Source organism: Mchenga conophoros, linkage group LG4, assembly GCF_057382185.1.
Source record: "Mchenga conophoros isolate Kocher_MC1m ecotype Shallow Benthic linkage group LG4, M_conophoros_male_GT1.1, whole genome shotgun sequence".
NCBI lineage: Eukaryota > Metazoa > Chordata > Actinopteri > Cichliformes > Cichlidae > Mchenga > Mchenga conophoros.
In genome coordinates, this window is record NC_140529.1 from 7,912,823 (window position 1) to 7,925,800 (window position 12,978).

The window sequence follows — 12,978 nt, forward strand, 5'->3', positions numbered from 1 at the left end:
AATTTAGCTCTTGCCCGATTAGCGCCCAATGAAAGGGCCTTTCAAAATAATTCTTTGAGTTTTGGAGTGGATCATGATGAGATCCAAACAGAGTCAGACGCGGCTCATTCACAAATGAGTCTGACACAAAACATCTCTTCTGATCCGTTTTTAGCAATTAATAGAGCTTTAGAAGCTTTGGCCCAGATACAAAATGAGGTCCAAATACCACCGAGTTATTGAGTCAAATAAACAGGTTAAAATCAAAATAGTTTGATTCTCAAAGCCAGCATTCGCTAGTCTTTTCCCCAGACAATGCGTGTCCCAACGAACCGCTCAGCCGCAGCCCACCGCTACAGCTGTCAACCACTTTCAATGACTAATCATCATCAATCACTCAGCTCTCCCGCAGACATTGTCTCTGCGAACGACCCACTTAACCCAGTAAACCATGCTCACTCCTTTCAACAAGGGGGTAATCCAGACCAGAGTTGTGCCAGTAATTCAGCACAACCCTCTATAGTCGTTAGAAATAAATTAATAACGTTGAAATTAGAGAAATTTTGAATTTTCCTCCTCCAAACGATATACCCGACTATGCGCATTATTATCAAGGCGTAATGTCGAGTCCACGTGAAATATCAAACAGGCTTTTCTCTCACGCACGTCCAGGTGATCATATCCAGTTAGAATTGATAGGCCAGCAGTTACAAAATAATGTTTCAGTGATTTTACGTGATAATCATGATTTATCTGAATTTGAAAATTTATTCTTGAGAGCGGTACAGTCAAACTGGTCAGTAATGTGTGATGGTTCGCTGGCGGTTGTAGCTCAGATTGTTAGACCCCCAAATGGGAGTGGGAAAAGATTGCTTAAACACATACTCGACAGCGATTGTGAAAAAGAAAAGACGTTTTTTTATATGTGGTCCATAACCCCGCGAATAAGTTATGTTTTGCTACAAGTCTTGCTCACCTTCTGCAACCCGATTTTAATGACTATCAAGCACAAACTTTGCTAGAGAAATTCAACAAAAAGCTGGTCTAAATGATCAAATGCCTGTTGGGTTTAATCAAATAATTACATTTGAAAGGTTACTAGGATGTAAAATTATAGTATTTTACCGTAACGAGCATGATCGCACCCTTTGTAAATTTCAGACTAGTACAGTGAATAGCGCAAAAGCGCTGTTTATTTTTATTTGACAATTACTACGCTATCAAAAATCTAAAAGGATTTTTGGGCACAGCGTATTTGTGTACTCATTGTTACATAGGCTTTAACCATGTGTTATCCCATTTCTGCTCTGCTCAGTCTGTATGCAGCCTGACTGCAACGATCATTTCCTCTCGCCTATTGTATGTACCGATTGTAATCGCACCTGTAGATCTCCTTATTGTTTTGAGAGCCATAAAAAACTCGTTGAGAGGCGTCAAAGGTCCGCCAGCAACTGCGATCTCTATAAGAAATGTATCGAGTGCTCGAGGCTATATTGTTTAGCAGCACGTGAAAAACCTCACAAATGCCAAAAGAGAAAATGCCCAATCTTTCGTCAGGAAATCTCTAGTGATCATCAAACACATCAGTGCTATATGCAGGTTTACAACGCGAAACAAAACATAATAACAAGTTGATTTTTTATGATTTTGAAACGTTTGTTAACGAACACGGTGAGCACAGCCCTTTTCTGGTGTGTACAAAAACATCAGATGGTAAATCTTGGAGCTCTCAGGGCGAGCATTGCATTGAAAACTTTCTTGCTCATTTTAGACGCCCCCTCTTCAATCTTTATCGCTCATAATGCAAAGGGTTTCGATGCGTACATTATCCTTCGCGGGTTAGTTAGGCGAGGATTAAAACCAAACTTGATAATGCAAGGTTCCAAAGTGATCAGTGATTACAATAATCAGACTGATTGCTGACAAAAAGATCAAAACTTTGAAAAAGAGAGACAATCAACCAATCTGGAGGGTTTTTACTGCCGTTATTAGGGGCTGCAATCCCTTTCATAAGCAGTCTGATAGCAAACAGGTGAAAATGGAACATGTGCAAAAGATGTTTTTGGTACCCCAACACCAGTTGGACTTAATAAAACAGCAGCAGCAGCTGCAGCACGCAGGCAGCATCAGACAACAGGCTCAGAACGAGTTGGACAAAGAGATGCTTCAAGTGGTACAAGATTCTGACAGATGTGTATGAGAAGGCTAAAAAAATACGGCGATATTCTCCAAAGATACCTCACGCTTGTGAGACAAGGTGTTCGTGAAAAGAATGTATTGTCTTTATCACTACCTGAACAATTTAACAGGGATGTGCAACCCCAGTTGGCGGATACATTGCCTGTTCGTGGTGATGCGGGGGTGAGGGATCTTGTTGCGGAGAATGTTTTAACACACATACCTAAAAGGAGTAGGAGGAATGCAGAACTTATTCTGTCAGTGGTGAGCTGTTCGCCAGACTTGATCTCTTACAATGACAAAGGCAAAATTGTTGTTGATAAACACACCATCCCTGGTTCACACATTTATGATCTAATTAAAGCCGTCACAACCACACACACCTTCTGAGGGTTTGAGACCCATCGGTTGGTCAGAGTTTTTGAAAGCTGTCTCAGATTTAAATGTACCGTTATCAGCCATATCTAACACAGGCATACATTAAGGGGGGGGGGGGGGGGTCCTGTAGAGTGATTGGATATTTAATTCAAGCTTTGTCCTATCACAGCTGAAATTGTTTTTCTGCATATTCCAAAAATGTAATATGCTCCTTAGGTCAGTGAAAGTGTGTTGCTATAGTATTTTGAGTGAGTGAGTGAGAGATTCTGCAAACTGGCTATTAATTTCCAAGATGTCACAGGTTTGATAACTACAAAGCCATGTTCACTTGTAACTGGTAAGTACAGGCAACATTTCTGTGACTTTTATTTTCTTCAAATAACAGTCTTAATAATTTATGTACTTTTTAAAATGAGATATCCATCACAGTACATAAATGCAGATGACAGCTGTCTGTATTTGCTCGATCCTTAAAGAAATTCTCTGGAGCAGGAAGAGTCTGACCATGCAACCAAAAGATTCCGGTAATTATGCATTATTACCTGTATATTATGATAACAATATTAGGTACTCTGTAATGTCACTAGAAACGTGACAGGACCAAGGGCTGAATCTAAAGCGAATCAGGTGCTTTCAAACCACGTAATATAATTTTTTTCAATTAGTAGCTTAATAAACTACACTACAGCAGAAAAATAAAGATGAATAAATAATTGTTAGAACACAGAATGTCATCTTACATTGATTACAAAGAAGGATTAGCATGTGAATAGTGGACTGGCATGTTTATGGAGGACACATTTTAACACAAGATGTGTTTTTTTTGGGATTTAAATGTTTCTGACATATTGTTGTCTTTTGTTGCAGACACCAAGTGTTGAGATCCTGTCTCAACCTACAGACCAAGTAGTGAGTGACAGACACTTCATTCTTCCAACAGGTTGCACATTTTTCAAGTATGTGTGTCAGTTGGGCCTAGTGCATAAATGCAATGCCCTGTGATTGTATTAAAACAATCAGTTTGAGTGAAGGTTTCTCAATGTAAACATTAGAATTACTTGTTTGTGAATATCTTAGCAGAAAGAAATTGGCTATACCATTTGTTAGTCCAAACTTTCCCTTAAAGCATCAAATTGATCTTTATTCTGACCAAATTTGATATTTTTGTCCTATTTGTCACCTAACCTCACGCTGATTGGTTTATACACTCAACAAAAATATAAACGCAACACCTTTGTTTCTGCTCCGATTTGACATGGGATGGACATAAAGACCTAAAAGTCACTCCAGATACACAATATTACCATCCCTCCCAAACATTGTTCACAAATCAGTCTAAATGTGTGATAGTGAGCACTTCTGCTTTGCTGAGATAATCCATCCCACCTCACAGGTGTGCCACATCAAGATGCTGATCTGACATCATGAGTAGTGCACAGGTGTACCTCAGACTGCCCACAACAAAAGGCCACCCTGGAATGTGCAGTTTTGTCTCACAGCAAAATGCCACAGATGCCACAAGCAATGAGGGAGCGTGCAATTGGCATGCTGACAGCAGGAATGTCAACCAGATCTGTTGCCCGTGCATTGAATGTCCATCCCTCAACCATAAGCCGTCTCCACAGGCGTTTCCGAGAATATGGCAGCACATCCAACCGGCCTCACAACCGCAGACCTCGTGTAACCACACCAGCCCAGGACCTCCACATCCAGCAGGTTCACCTCCAAGAACGTCTGAGACCAGCCACTCAGACAGCTGCTGGAACAATTGGTGTGCATAACCAAACAATTTCTGCACAAACTGTCAGAAACCGTCTCAGGGAGGCTCAACTGCATGCTCGCCGTCCTCATCGGGGTCTTGACCTGACTCCAGCTCGTCGCCGCAACAGACTTGTGTGGGCAAATGCTCACATCCGATGGCGTCTGGCACGTTGGAGAGGTGTTCTCTTCACGGATGAATCTCGGTTCACATTGTTCAGGGCAGATGGCAGACAGCGTGTGTGGCGTCGTGTGGGTGAGCGCATTGCTGATGTCAATGTTGTGGATCGAGTGGCCCATGGTGGTGGTGGGGTTATGGTATGGGCAGGCATCTGTTATGGACGAAGAACACGAGTGCATTTCATTGATGGCATTCTGAATGCACAGAGATACCGTGATGAGATCCTGAGGCCCATTGTTGTGCCATACATCCATGAACACCACCTCATGTTCCAGCAAGATAATGCACGGCCCTATGTTGCAAGGATCTGTACACAGTTCTTGGATGCTGAAAATGTCCCAGTTCTTGCATGGCCAGCATACTCACCGGACATGTCACCCAATGAGCATGTTTGGGATGTGCTTGACCGGTGTATACGACAGCGTGTACCAGTTCCCACTAATATCCAACAACTTCGCACAGCCATTGAAGAGGAGTGGACCAACATTCCACAATTGACAATCTGATAAACTCCATGCGAAGACTATGTGTTGCACTGCATGAGGCAAATGGTGGTCACACCAGATACTGACCGGTTCTGAGTCCCCAGACCACCAATAAAGCAAAAAACTGCACATTCCAGGGTGGCCTTTTATTGTGGGTAGTATAAGGTACACCTGTGCACTACTCATGATGTCAGATCAGCATCTTGATGTGGCACACCTGTGAGGTGGGATGGATTATCTCAGCAAAGCAGAAGTGCTCACTATCACACATTTAAACTGATTTGTGAACAATGTTTGGGAGGGATGGTAATATTGTGTATCTGGAGTGACTTTTAGGTCTTTATGTCCATCCCATGTCAAATCGGAGCAGAAACAAAGGTGTTGCGTTTATATTTTTGTTTAGTGTATGATTGGATTTCTTGGGAAATGGATTGCTTTACATCAGTGTTGAGAGCTCTTTTGACAACAGCAGGAGAAGTTAGAAGTCAGGAACATGGACTCCATGTTCAGTCATGTATTCATAAGAACATTCCGTATTCACATTATTAACTAGAATATTGTCTTTCTTGCTTTCGCATTGAGATGTTTTTTGTTTCCATTTATGACAGCTGGGAAGGTGAGAAGCAAGTGGACAAATGATGAAGTGAAGGCTGTTGAGCAGCACACGTTTCATTTCATAACAAGCTGCAAAGTACCAGGTAAAAAGGTATGTGACTCCTGCCTCCAAGCAGAGCCGGCAGCTCTGAAAGGCAGAGACTGGGTTGCTGTAAAGTACTACATCAACAACAACAGGATGATAGCATTAAAAAGAAAAATGAATAGATAGAACTATAAAATGCAGGTTCAGGTGGAATGCTGTATCAGTTAAAATTAACTTTACTTTCATTTAATTTTAAATTTGTCTTTAAGTCTATTGCGTTGGTCGTAAGTTGCTCAGTCCTTTCCTGGGTCTGTTTTTAGTTTAAACAAGCAAGAGAGCCCTAGCCAAAATCTCAACAGATGGGCATGTTACTGGACGCATGGGTCACACTTTGTGATTCCCATGCCTCTAGGACCTTCGGAAAAGCATGTACCCATTTGTCACATGTTTGTCATTCGTACCGATATATCATGAAAACAGGTATGTGTCTGTGCGTGTTGGTGTCCTGGTTTCTGTGGATTCCGGGACCCTTTGGAGCTACTTAGAGTGGCTGAGCTTCCGTCAATGCTGGATCGTGAGAATCTGCCAGTGTAGTCCGTGAGCTTAGATGTTTTAAAGTGTTTGTTTGCCACTGGTGAAAAGTTTCTAATGGCTGTTTCTGTGGTTTCCAGCAGGATCATTGACATGAGGGGACAAAGCAAGCAACACAGTATTTGGTAACAAAGGGAGCGGAAACAGATCACTATCACTGGCAGAAGACACTGCACGTACACACACACACACACACACACACACACATACGGGTCTATGTGGTATGGCGGGACTATACTACGTCAATCCGCCCGGTGGTGGTTTAAGTGGACTACCCTTTTGAAAGGACTTAGAGCCAAGGGAGCGAGGTTAAAGTGTTCGAAAAAATCTGAAAAAAATTTGGGTCACTTCAGACCTCATACACTCCCTATAGAAGTCTAGATACACTGATACACACCAACCAGACTCTATTGTGTTTTCTGGAGACATTGTCCACTTGACAACAATGTGTTTTATGAGGTCCAAAAAAAACAATATTGGGTCTTTAAAGGGACAATGATGTAATATGTAAATAGCTCATCATTACCATGAATACACATCTGACAGGACACAGGATTACTGGAACATCATTTTATTAGTGTTCTTGGATCTGAACATTAATTTTAACCATAAATAAAAAAAGAAATCTATGGACAAAAATGCCCACGCTTCCCACAGAAATATAAAAATATAGAAAACAGAAAAATTAAAAACATTTAAAATGAATTTTAATAGTTTAAAGGTAAATATTAAGGGGAGAAAATATGCATTTATAATTTTTTATTTTAAATATAACCCGTCAAAAAAAACCCTAAATAAATTAAATGTAAAAATTATGAAATACAAACTACTTCTGTATTTAACAAGAACTTTTTTTTTCTTTAAACAGAACATCAGTGTTAACAACAATTGGCAATCTGACCAAGATGTAAAACCACAGCTCTCTAAACAGTTATTTTAGTTCATTTTTTTCTGCCTTTTTGCAGTTAATCCTCTGTTTCTTACAAAATCTCTTATGTTTTGAACTGTTCTTCCTGCCAACACCGGATCTTCTACCAATTTGCAATGACTGCATTCATTTTTGGTGGCTAGTTTCCCTTCGTTTATGTGGTCTTTAAAATGCCTCATCACTGCAGCAACCTCAGCCTTGGACCACATGTTTTTGGGAGCTCTTCGGGAATTGTGGGATTGAGCAGCATTTTTCTCTGGAAGATATATAAAGTAGTAGTAGTTAAAACAAACAAAAAACCAAACAAAAAAAACAAAAAACATTTGGTGGTTAAAAGAATGGATGCTACCCTGTACTAACTTCTGAAATGTGTTGCTACCATCAATATCAAAACGAGCTAAAATTCTCTTTGAAAATTTATCAAATTTCTAAAATGAGACATTTAGTGTTCCGCTGTGAATAAAAGACTGAATAAAAAGTTGAATAAAAGTCTCTTGATGCATGCTCAATCATCCAGGTAAGTAAATCCCAAAACGTTGATTCTGTTAATCTGGACGTAGCGTTTTCAGTGGGAGAAACATTTTGTCACTCATCCAAGTGACTTTTTGCCACCACTCTGCAGTTTGCCATATGTTGCAAAGTGATGAAACAATAATAAGCTTAGAGAACCAACTGCACCCCTTACCTTCAGAGGGAGCAGCAGTCTCACTTGCTGCAGGCATTGTGAGTGGTCCTTCATCTGCTGATTACACAATTTGATTAAGTTTTAATATTTGTAACAAACATTTTATCCACAGAAACCAAGCTAGTGGTAACTTACCACAATCTACAGTGTCTTGGAGCTGCGCTGTGTTTGTGGAATCAGCTACTGCATGTACAGGCTCACTGGTGCCACACGCCAACATTGTGAGTGCTGTGTCATCATCATCTGATTCACTCTCACTGTCCTTTGTTTCAGCATCACTTAATGCAATTTCATCTGAGAAATTGTGGGAAAACCCCCCCAAAAAACCAAACACAAACCCCCCAAAAACCTCACATTAACAACGAGATATGACAAAATACAGAACAAATACTGGAAATTATAGTACATAGTTTTACTATTTAAGGCCACCACTCTGCAGTTTGCCAAATGTTGCAAAGTGATGAAACAATAGACTTCAAGAACCTTAAATCATGGACATTTAACAGAATGGTCTGTGCTTTTAGGTTTTAATTCGGTTGATAAAGCATAATATTCAACTACTGCCCTAATATTTGCTCCTTTCAATACAAACCTTCTATTTTGATCTCATCCAGTGATTTCCCCTGGATCTGGGAAAGTTGTCCTTTTTCCAGTGTTAAAAGCAGTTTGGAAATCTTGGCCAGCTGTGTTGTGGGAACTGGTAATCTGTAGAATTCGCGGTGAACGCGGATATCATGACCCAGGAAATCTGCAACCTGATCAAGTTCGTTGTTTTTCAAATTAAGGACTTGTGAGAGTGTGGCAACATGTTTTCTGAGCTGTGTCGATCTTAGATACTCAGGCTGCTTTGCTCCACACTGGTGTGCATGAACACGCAAGGAGTCCATTCCTCTGTAATGACTCATTGATCGGGGTCTTGCAAAGAGGTAGATATTAGTGGCACAAATACCACAGTCAGGCCTCCTACTAACCAGTAGTGACAGAGCATCCAGCATGCTTGGTGTTAGCAGAACTGGAACATTTCTGTCCCTTTTTCCCATTATTTCTATTCTACAGAAATAGTTACAGAGTCTCTGTTCCATTTCTGAGAGCCCCATGGCAACATCTGTGTGGAGTGCTGTTTTGTCTCTTTCAAGAAAACTTTTGAGGCGCATCTTTGAAACCTCTCCAGAACGTCTTCGGTTGAACACAATGATTTGTGAGAGTGTAACTTGTGCAAGTTGGGCATAATTCTGAGCTGTGGCTTCGTTCTCCAAGCTGCAAAAGGCACTTTCTGCAGATTTTTGAAGGTAGTGATGGAGAATCCGAACATCTTCTGTAAAGGGCAATGTTGATGGCTTGTTAAACTTTGCCTCACTCAATGTGTTCAAGGCACGGTGAGACACCATCTCAGACCATTTGGAGACATACAACTTCTTGAACGCATCAGTGGACTTGATTAGGGCTTCATCCTCTGTCATGAGGGCACGACAATGGATAATGTCAGACATTTTATGCAGTGTATGTCCCAGTTTCAGCGCAAGGCTTGGAGTTTTGTATGACAGTGTCTCTTCATCAAAACCTGAAACTTTCTTTACTGCTTGCACAACTCTCTGGAAATTAGCAGGCTTAATAGCTTCTTCCATGTTATGCACTGAGAATTCTGTGCGCAGACACAACAACAAACGTCCCGCTTCACGAAGCTTCTGTCGTATATAATCATACTTTGTAGGGTCTTGTCCATGTTTATTGTAGAGGGACTGGGCAAACTGAATAACAGTAAAGTCATTTCGCACAGCTGAGGCAATCTCATCTTGTTTCATAACAGCAAGAACCTTCCAGACTCCACTTGACACCTGCGGATAACACTGAGACTCCAGAGTTAAAGCCAGGCCGAGTACTTTGGTTCTTCCAGGTTCTTTATCCGTGTCATCTTTTGGTTTGTTAGGACATCTGCGGACATGTCTCCAAAGATCCTTGCGAACATACATCCCTTGACAATAAAAGCAATGAGCAAACTTTCCCTCTACTGCTTTAATCTTGGGTCTTCTCTTCACTTTCAGTGGTCCCACTCCACCATGCAAAACTGCAGCATTATGCTTAAAATTTCCCTTATTTCTCAATTTCTCTAACAGACTTTTACGCTCGTTTGAGTCTCTAGGCAGGGAAAATGCATGCACAACATCAGGAGCCATTTTGTGCGTTTTCAGGTGGCGGGAAATTTTAGCTTGTGGTTTGCCACAAAAATAGCAGTAATTTCTTTTACTTAAAGTCATTTTTTCTGATTCAGTTTCGCAAAGCTCACTTTTATCTTGTGGCTTGTCCTTTGTCAAGTTGTGGATTAAATTCGTTGAATCTGATTGTTCATGCGCTTTGGAGATGTCATCTTGGCATAGCAGACCTTTTGATGTGCTTGGCAATAATGAGATGTCTTCATCTGAATCTTCATCATATGACTCTGAATCTGGCACATATTCTTCTTCTGATATGCTGTGGTTGCCATCATCATCGCTTGATATTTGATCCAGAACTGAATGTGGCAATCCATCCTCCCCTGAATATTCAGAAATTTCTTCTTTCTGGAATGTAAGAACAAAAGTTTTTTTAATTGATCAATACTTTAGACAGGTAAAAAATAAACTGAAAAAAAGTCAAGCCAAATATGAATGGGATACACACCTGTGTTGACTGGTGGCAATTCTGATTTGCCAATTTTGCAAGGCAAGATTTGTGCCAGACCCCTAAACAAACTGAAACACATTTTGATAGACTTAATTTAGCTTTGCAGTTCTATTTAAGTGAAGTAGTTTTTTGTCAAAGCATTGCAGTAATGTCAAATGCTGAAAAAACAAAAAAAACCAAAACTGTTCACATTAAGGATATTTTAATGACTACACATACACTGCTAATCCCCCTCCCCCCCCCAAAAAAGGACATCCCAGATGTGAATGAAGGAATTATTCTTATTAAATACTTTGTTCTTTAGGTAGTTGAGTGGCATGAAAGTGTGTAGTTGAATGTGTGTGGCCTCCAGATGCCTGTACGACTTCCCTACAATGCCTGGGCATGCTCGGGATGAGGTGGCGGATGGTCTCCTGAAGGATCTCCTCCAAGACCTGGACTAAAGCATCTGCCAACCCCTGGACAGTTTGTGGTGGATGGAGTGAGACATGATGTCCCAGATGTGCTCAATTGGATTCAGGTCTGGGGAACAGGCGGGCCAGTCCATAGCATCAATGCCTTTGTCATGGAGGAACTGCTGACATACTCCAGCCACATGAGGCCCAGTGTCGTCTCGCATTAGGTGGACCCCAGGGCCAAATGCACCAGCATGTGGTCTCACAAAGGGTCCGAGGACCTCATCTTGTTACCCAATGACAGTCAGGCTCTCTGGCAGGCACAGAAATGCCACCCCTCACCATTACTGACCCACTGCCAATATGATCATGCTGGAGGATGTTGCAGGCAGCAGAACATTCCCCACGGCATCTCCAGACTGTCACGTGCTCAGTTTGAACCTCCTTTCAGCTGTGAGGAGCATAGGGTGCCCGTGCTGAAGTTGCCAAACTTTGTGTTTTCTGGCAAATGCCAAACATCCTGCATGGTGTTGGACTGCAAGCTCAATCCCCACCTGTGGATGCTGGACCCTCAAGTCACCCTCATGAAGTCAGTTTCTGACCATTTGAGCAGACAGATGCACATTTGTGGCCTGTTTGAGGTCATTTTGCAGGGCTCCTCTTGTTCCTCCTTGCACAAAGGTGGAGGTAGCGGTCCTGCTGCTGGGTTGTTGCCCTCCTATGGCCTACTCCACATCCAGGTAGCACCTCCATGCTCTGGACACTACACTAACAGACACAGCAAACCTTCTTGCCACAGCTCACATTGATGTGCTACGCTAGATGAGCTGCACTACCTGAGCCCCTTGTGTGGGTTGTAGACTGTCTCATGCTACCACTAAAATGAAATCACCGCCAGCATTCAAAAGTGACCATAACATCAGCCAGAAAGCATAGGTGCTGAGAAGTGGTCTGTGGTCACCACCTGCAGAACCAGTCCTTTATTATGGTGAATTGACTATAATTTCCACTTGTTGTCTACTCTATTTGCAAAACAGCATGTGAAACTGGTTGTCAGTGTTACTTCCTAAGTGAACAGTTTGATTTCACAGAAGTGTGACTGACTTGGAGTAACATCGCATTGTTTAAGTGTTCCCTTTATTATTTTGAGCAGTTTATGTTATGGAATGGGGAATTGAGGACAATCCCAAGTATACCATTTTTACAAGGTCCTGCACCAATGAGGTAATACTGCATTTCTTTAATTAGACGTGACCACCCATTAATTAAAAAGGGAGCAGTGTTCATTTCAGCACGTCTTAACTTGTTGAACTCTATTAATGCTTTTTACTATACACTGTACCTATTCACTAAATGTCTCACCTTTGCACTTAAAGCCAAGCCACTTGAGGGAGGAAACCGGTCCCACACACTGAATGCACTTGTCCAAAGATGATATTGTTGTGCACACCAGACGATGATTGTGACACTGTTAGCAAAATATTGCAACATTTATTTGTTTTGGACAGTTGGAAAGGTGTGTTTTCAATTCAGTTGCAGATATCAACTAATAAACTTCGTCCATGTAAATCACATCACACCCAGGTGACTGCCAAACACACACACACACAGCATCCATAAAGAATGATGATAGATTAAATTATTAGTTCATTAAGTGGTACACTGGATTATATTTACCCTTTCAGGCTCTGGATGTTTCAGGTCCAGATCATTGTTTGGAAAGCTGTTTGGTTGCGGCTTTAGGCAGCTCACAGTCTTCTGAATCTGGCTGGTCTCAGTCTTCGTGTGTAACAGATAGAGAATGAAGACAAAAGAACAGTAATCTGACAGTTACTAAAAATGCATCACTCAAGAGGATGAATAGACCATTTCACTATTGGCAAATAGCGTAAGGTACACATCGTGCATGAGAAACATTCATTAAAATCTGTCCTAGGTCAATGTTACCTCTTCAAAATCTTGCACTGAAGAAGAATGCATGGCTTCTGAGCCTTGCTGAGGCATTTCTTCATCAAGATCCTGCAACAAAGAAAAGATGGCACAAAGATTAGACCAAGTGCTCTTCTTGCAACTGTACTGGGCAGTCCTGTGCTTCTGTCTTTAATTTGCATGTGTGTGT

At 41.4% G+C, this 12,978-nt stretch overlaps 1 protein-coding gene, 1 long non-coding RNA gene and 1 pseudogene across 3 annotated transcripts; all 3 read right to left on the reverse strand.

The window, feature by feature from the left end:
* Positions 1–4,283: 4,283 nt before the first annotated feature.
* Positions 4,284–5,052, reverse strand: LOC146575456 (uncharacterized; annotated as a pseudogene).
* A 1,490-nt stretch (positions 5,053–6,542) lies between these two features.
* LOC146575457 (uncharacterized) lies at positions 6,543–9,968 on the reverse strand. Of its 2 annotated transcripts, none has more exons than XM_085270178.1 (4): positions 8,396–9,968; positions 7,939–8,097; positions 7,804–7,857; positions 6,543–7,374 (listed from the first exon to the last, which is right to left on the reverse strand). In XM_085270178.1, the coding sequence occupies exons 1-4, from the start codon at positions 9,771–9,773 to the stop codon at positions 7,127–7,129; spliced, it is 1,839 nt and encodes a 612-aa protein (XP_085126304.1). In that variant the 5' UTR covers positions 9,774–9,968; the 3' UTR covers positions 6,543–7,126. The 2 variants fall into 2 exon arrangements, with proteins under 2 accessions (XP_085126304.1, XP_085126303.1); XM_085270177.1 differs by having other exon boundaries at positions 7,804–7,860.
* A 19-nt stretch (positions 9,969–9,987) lies between these two features.
* LOC146575458 (uncharacterized) lies at positions 9,988–12,640 on the reverse strand. The gene is made up of 4 exons (XR_014892129.1): positions 12,537–12,640; positions 12,222–12,327; positions 10,462–10,532; positions 9,988–10,361 (listed from the first exon to the last, which is right to left on the reverse strand). It is a non-coding gene; the product is annotated as an uncharacterized LOC146575458 (long non-coding RNA).
* Positions 12,641–12,978: the final 338 nt, after the last annotated feature.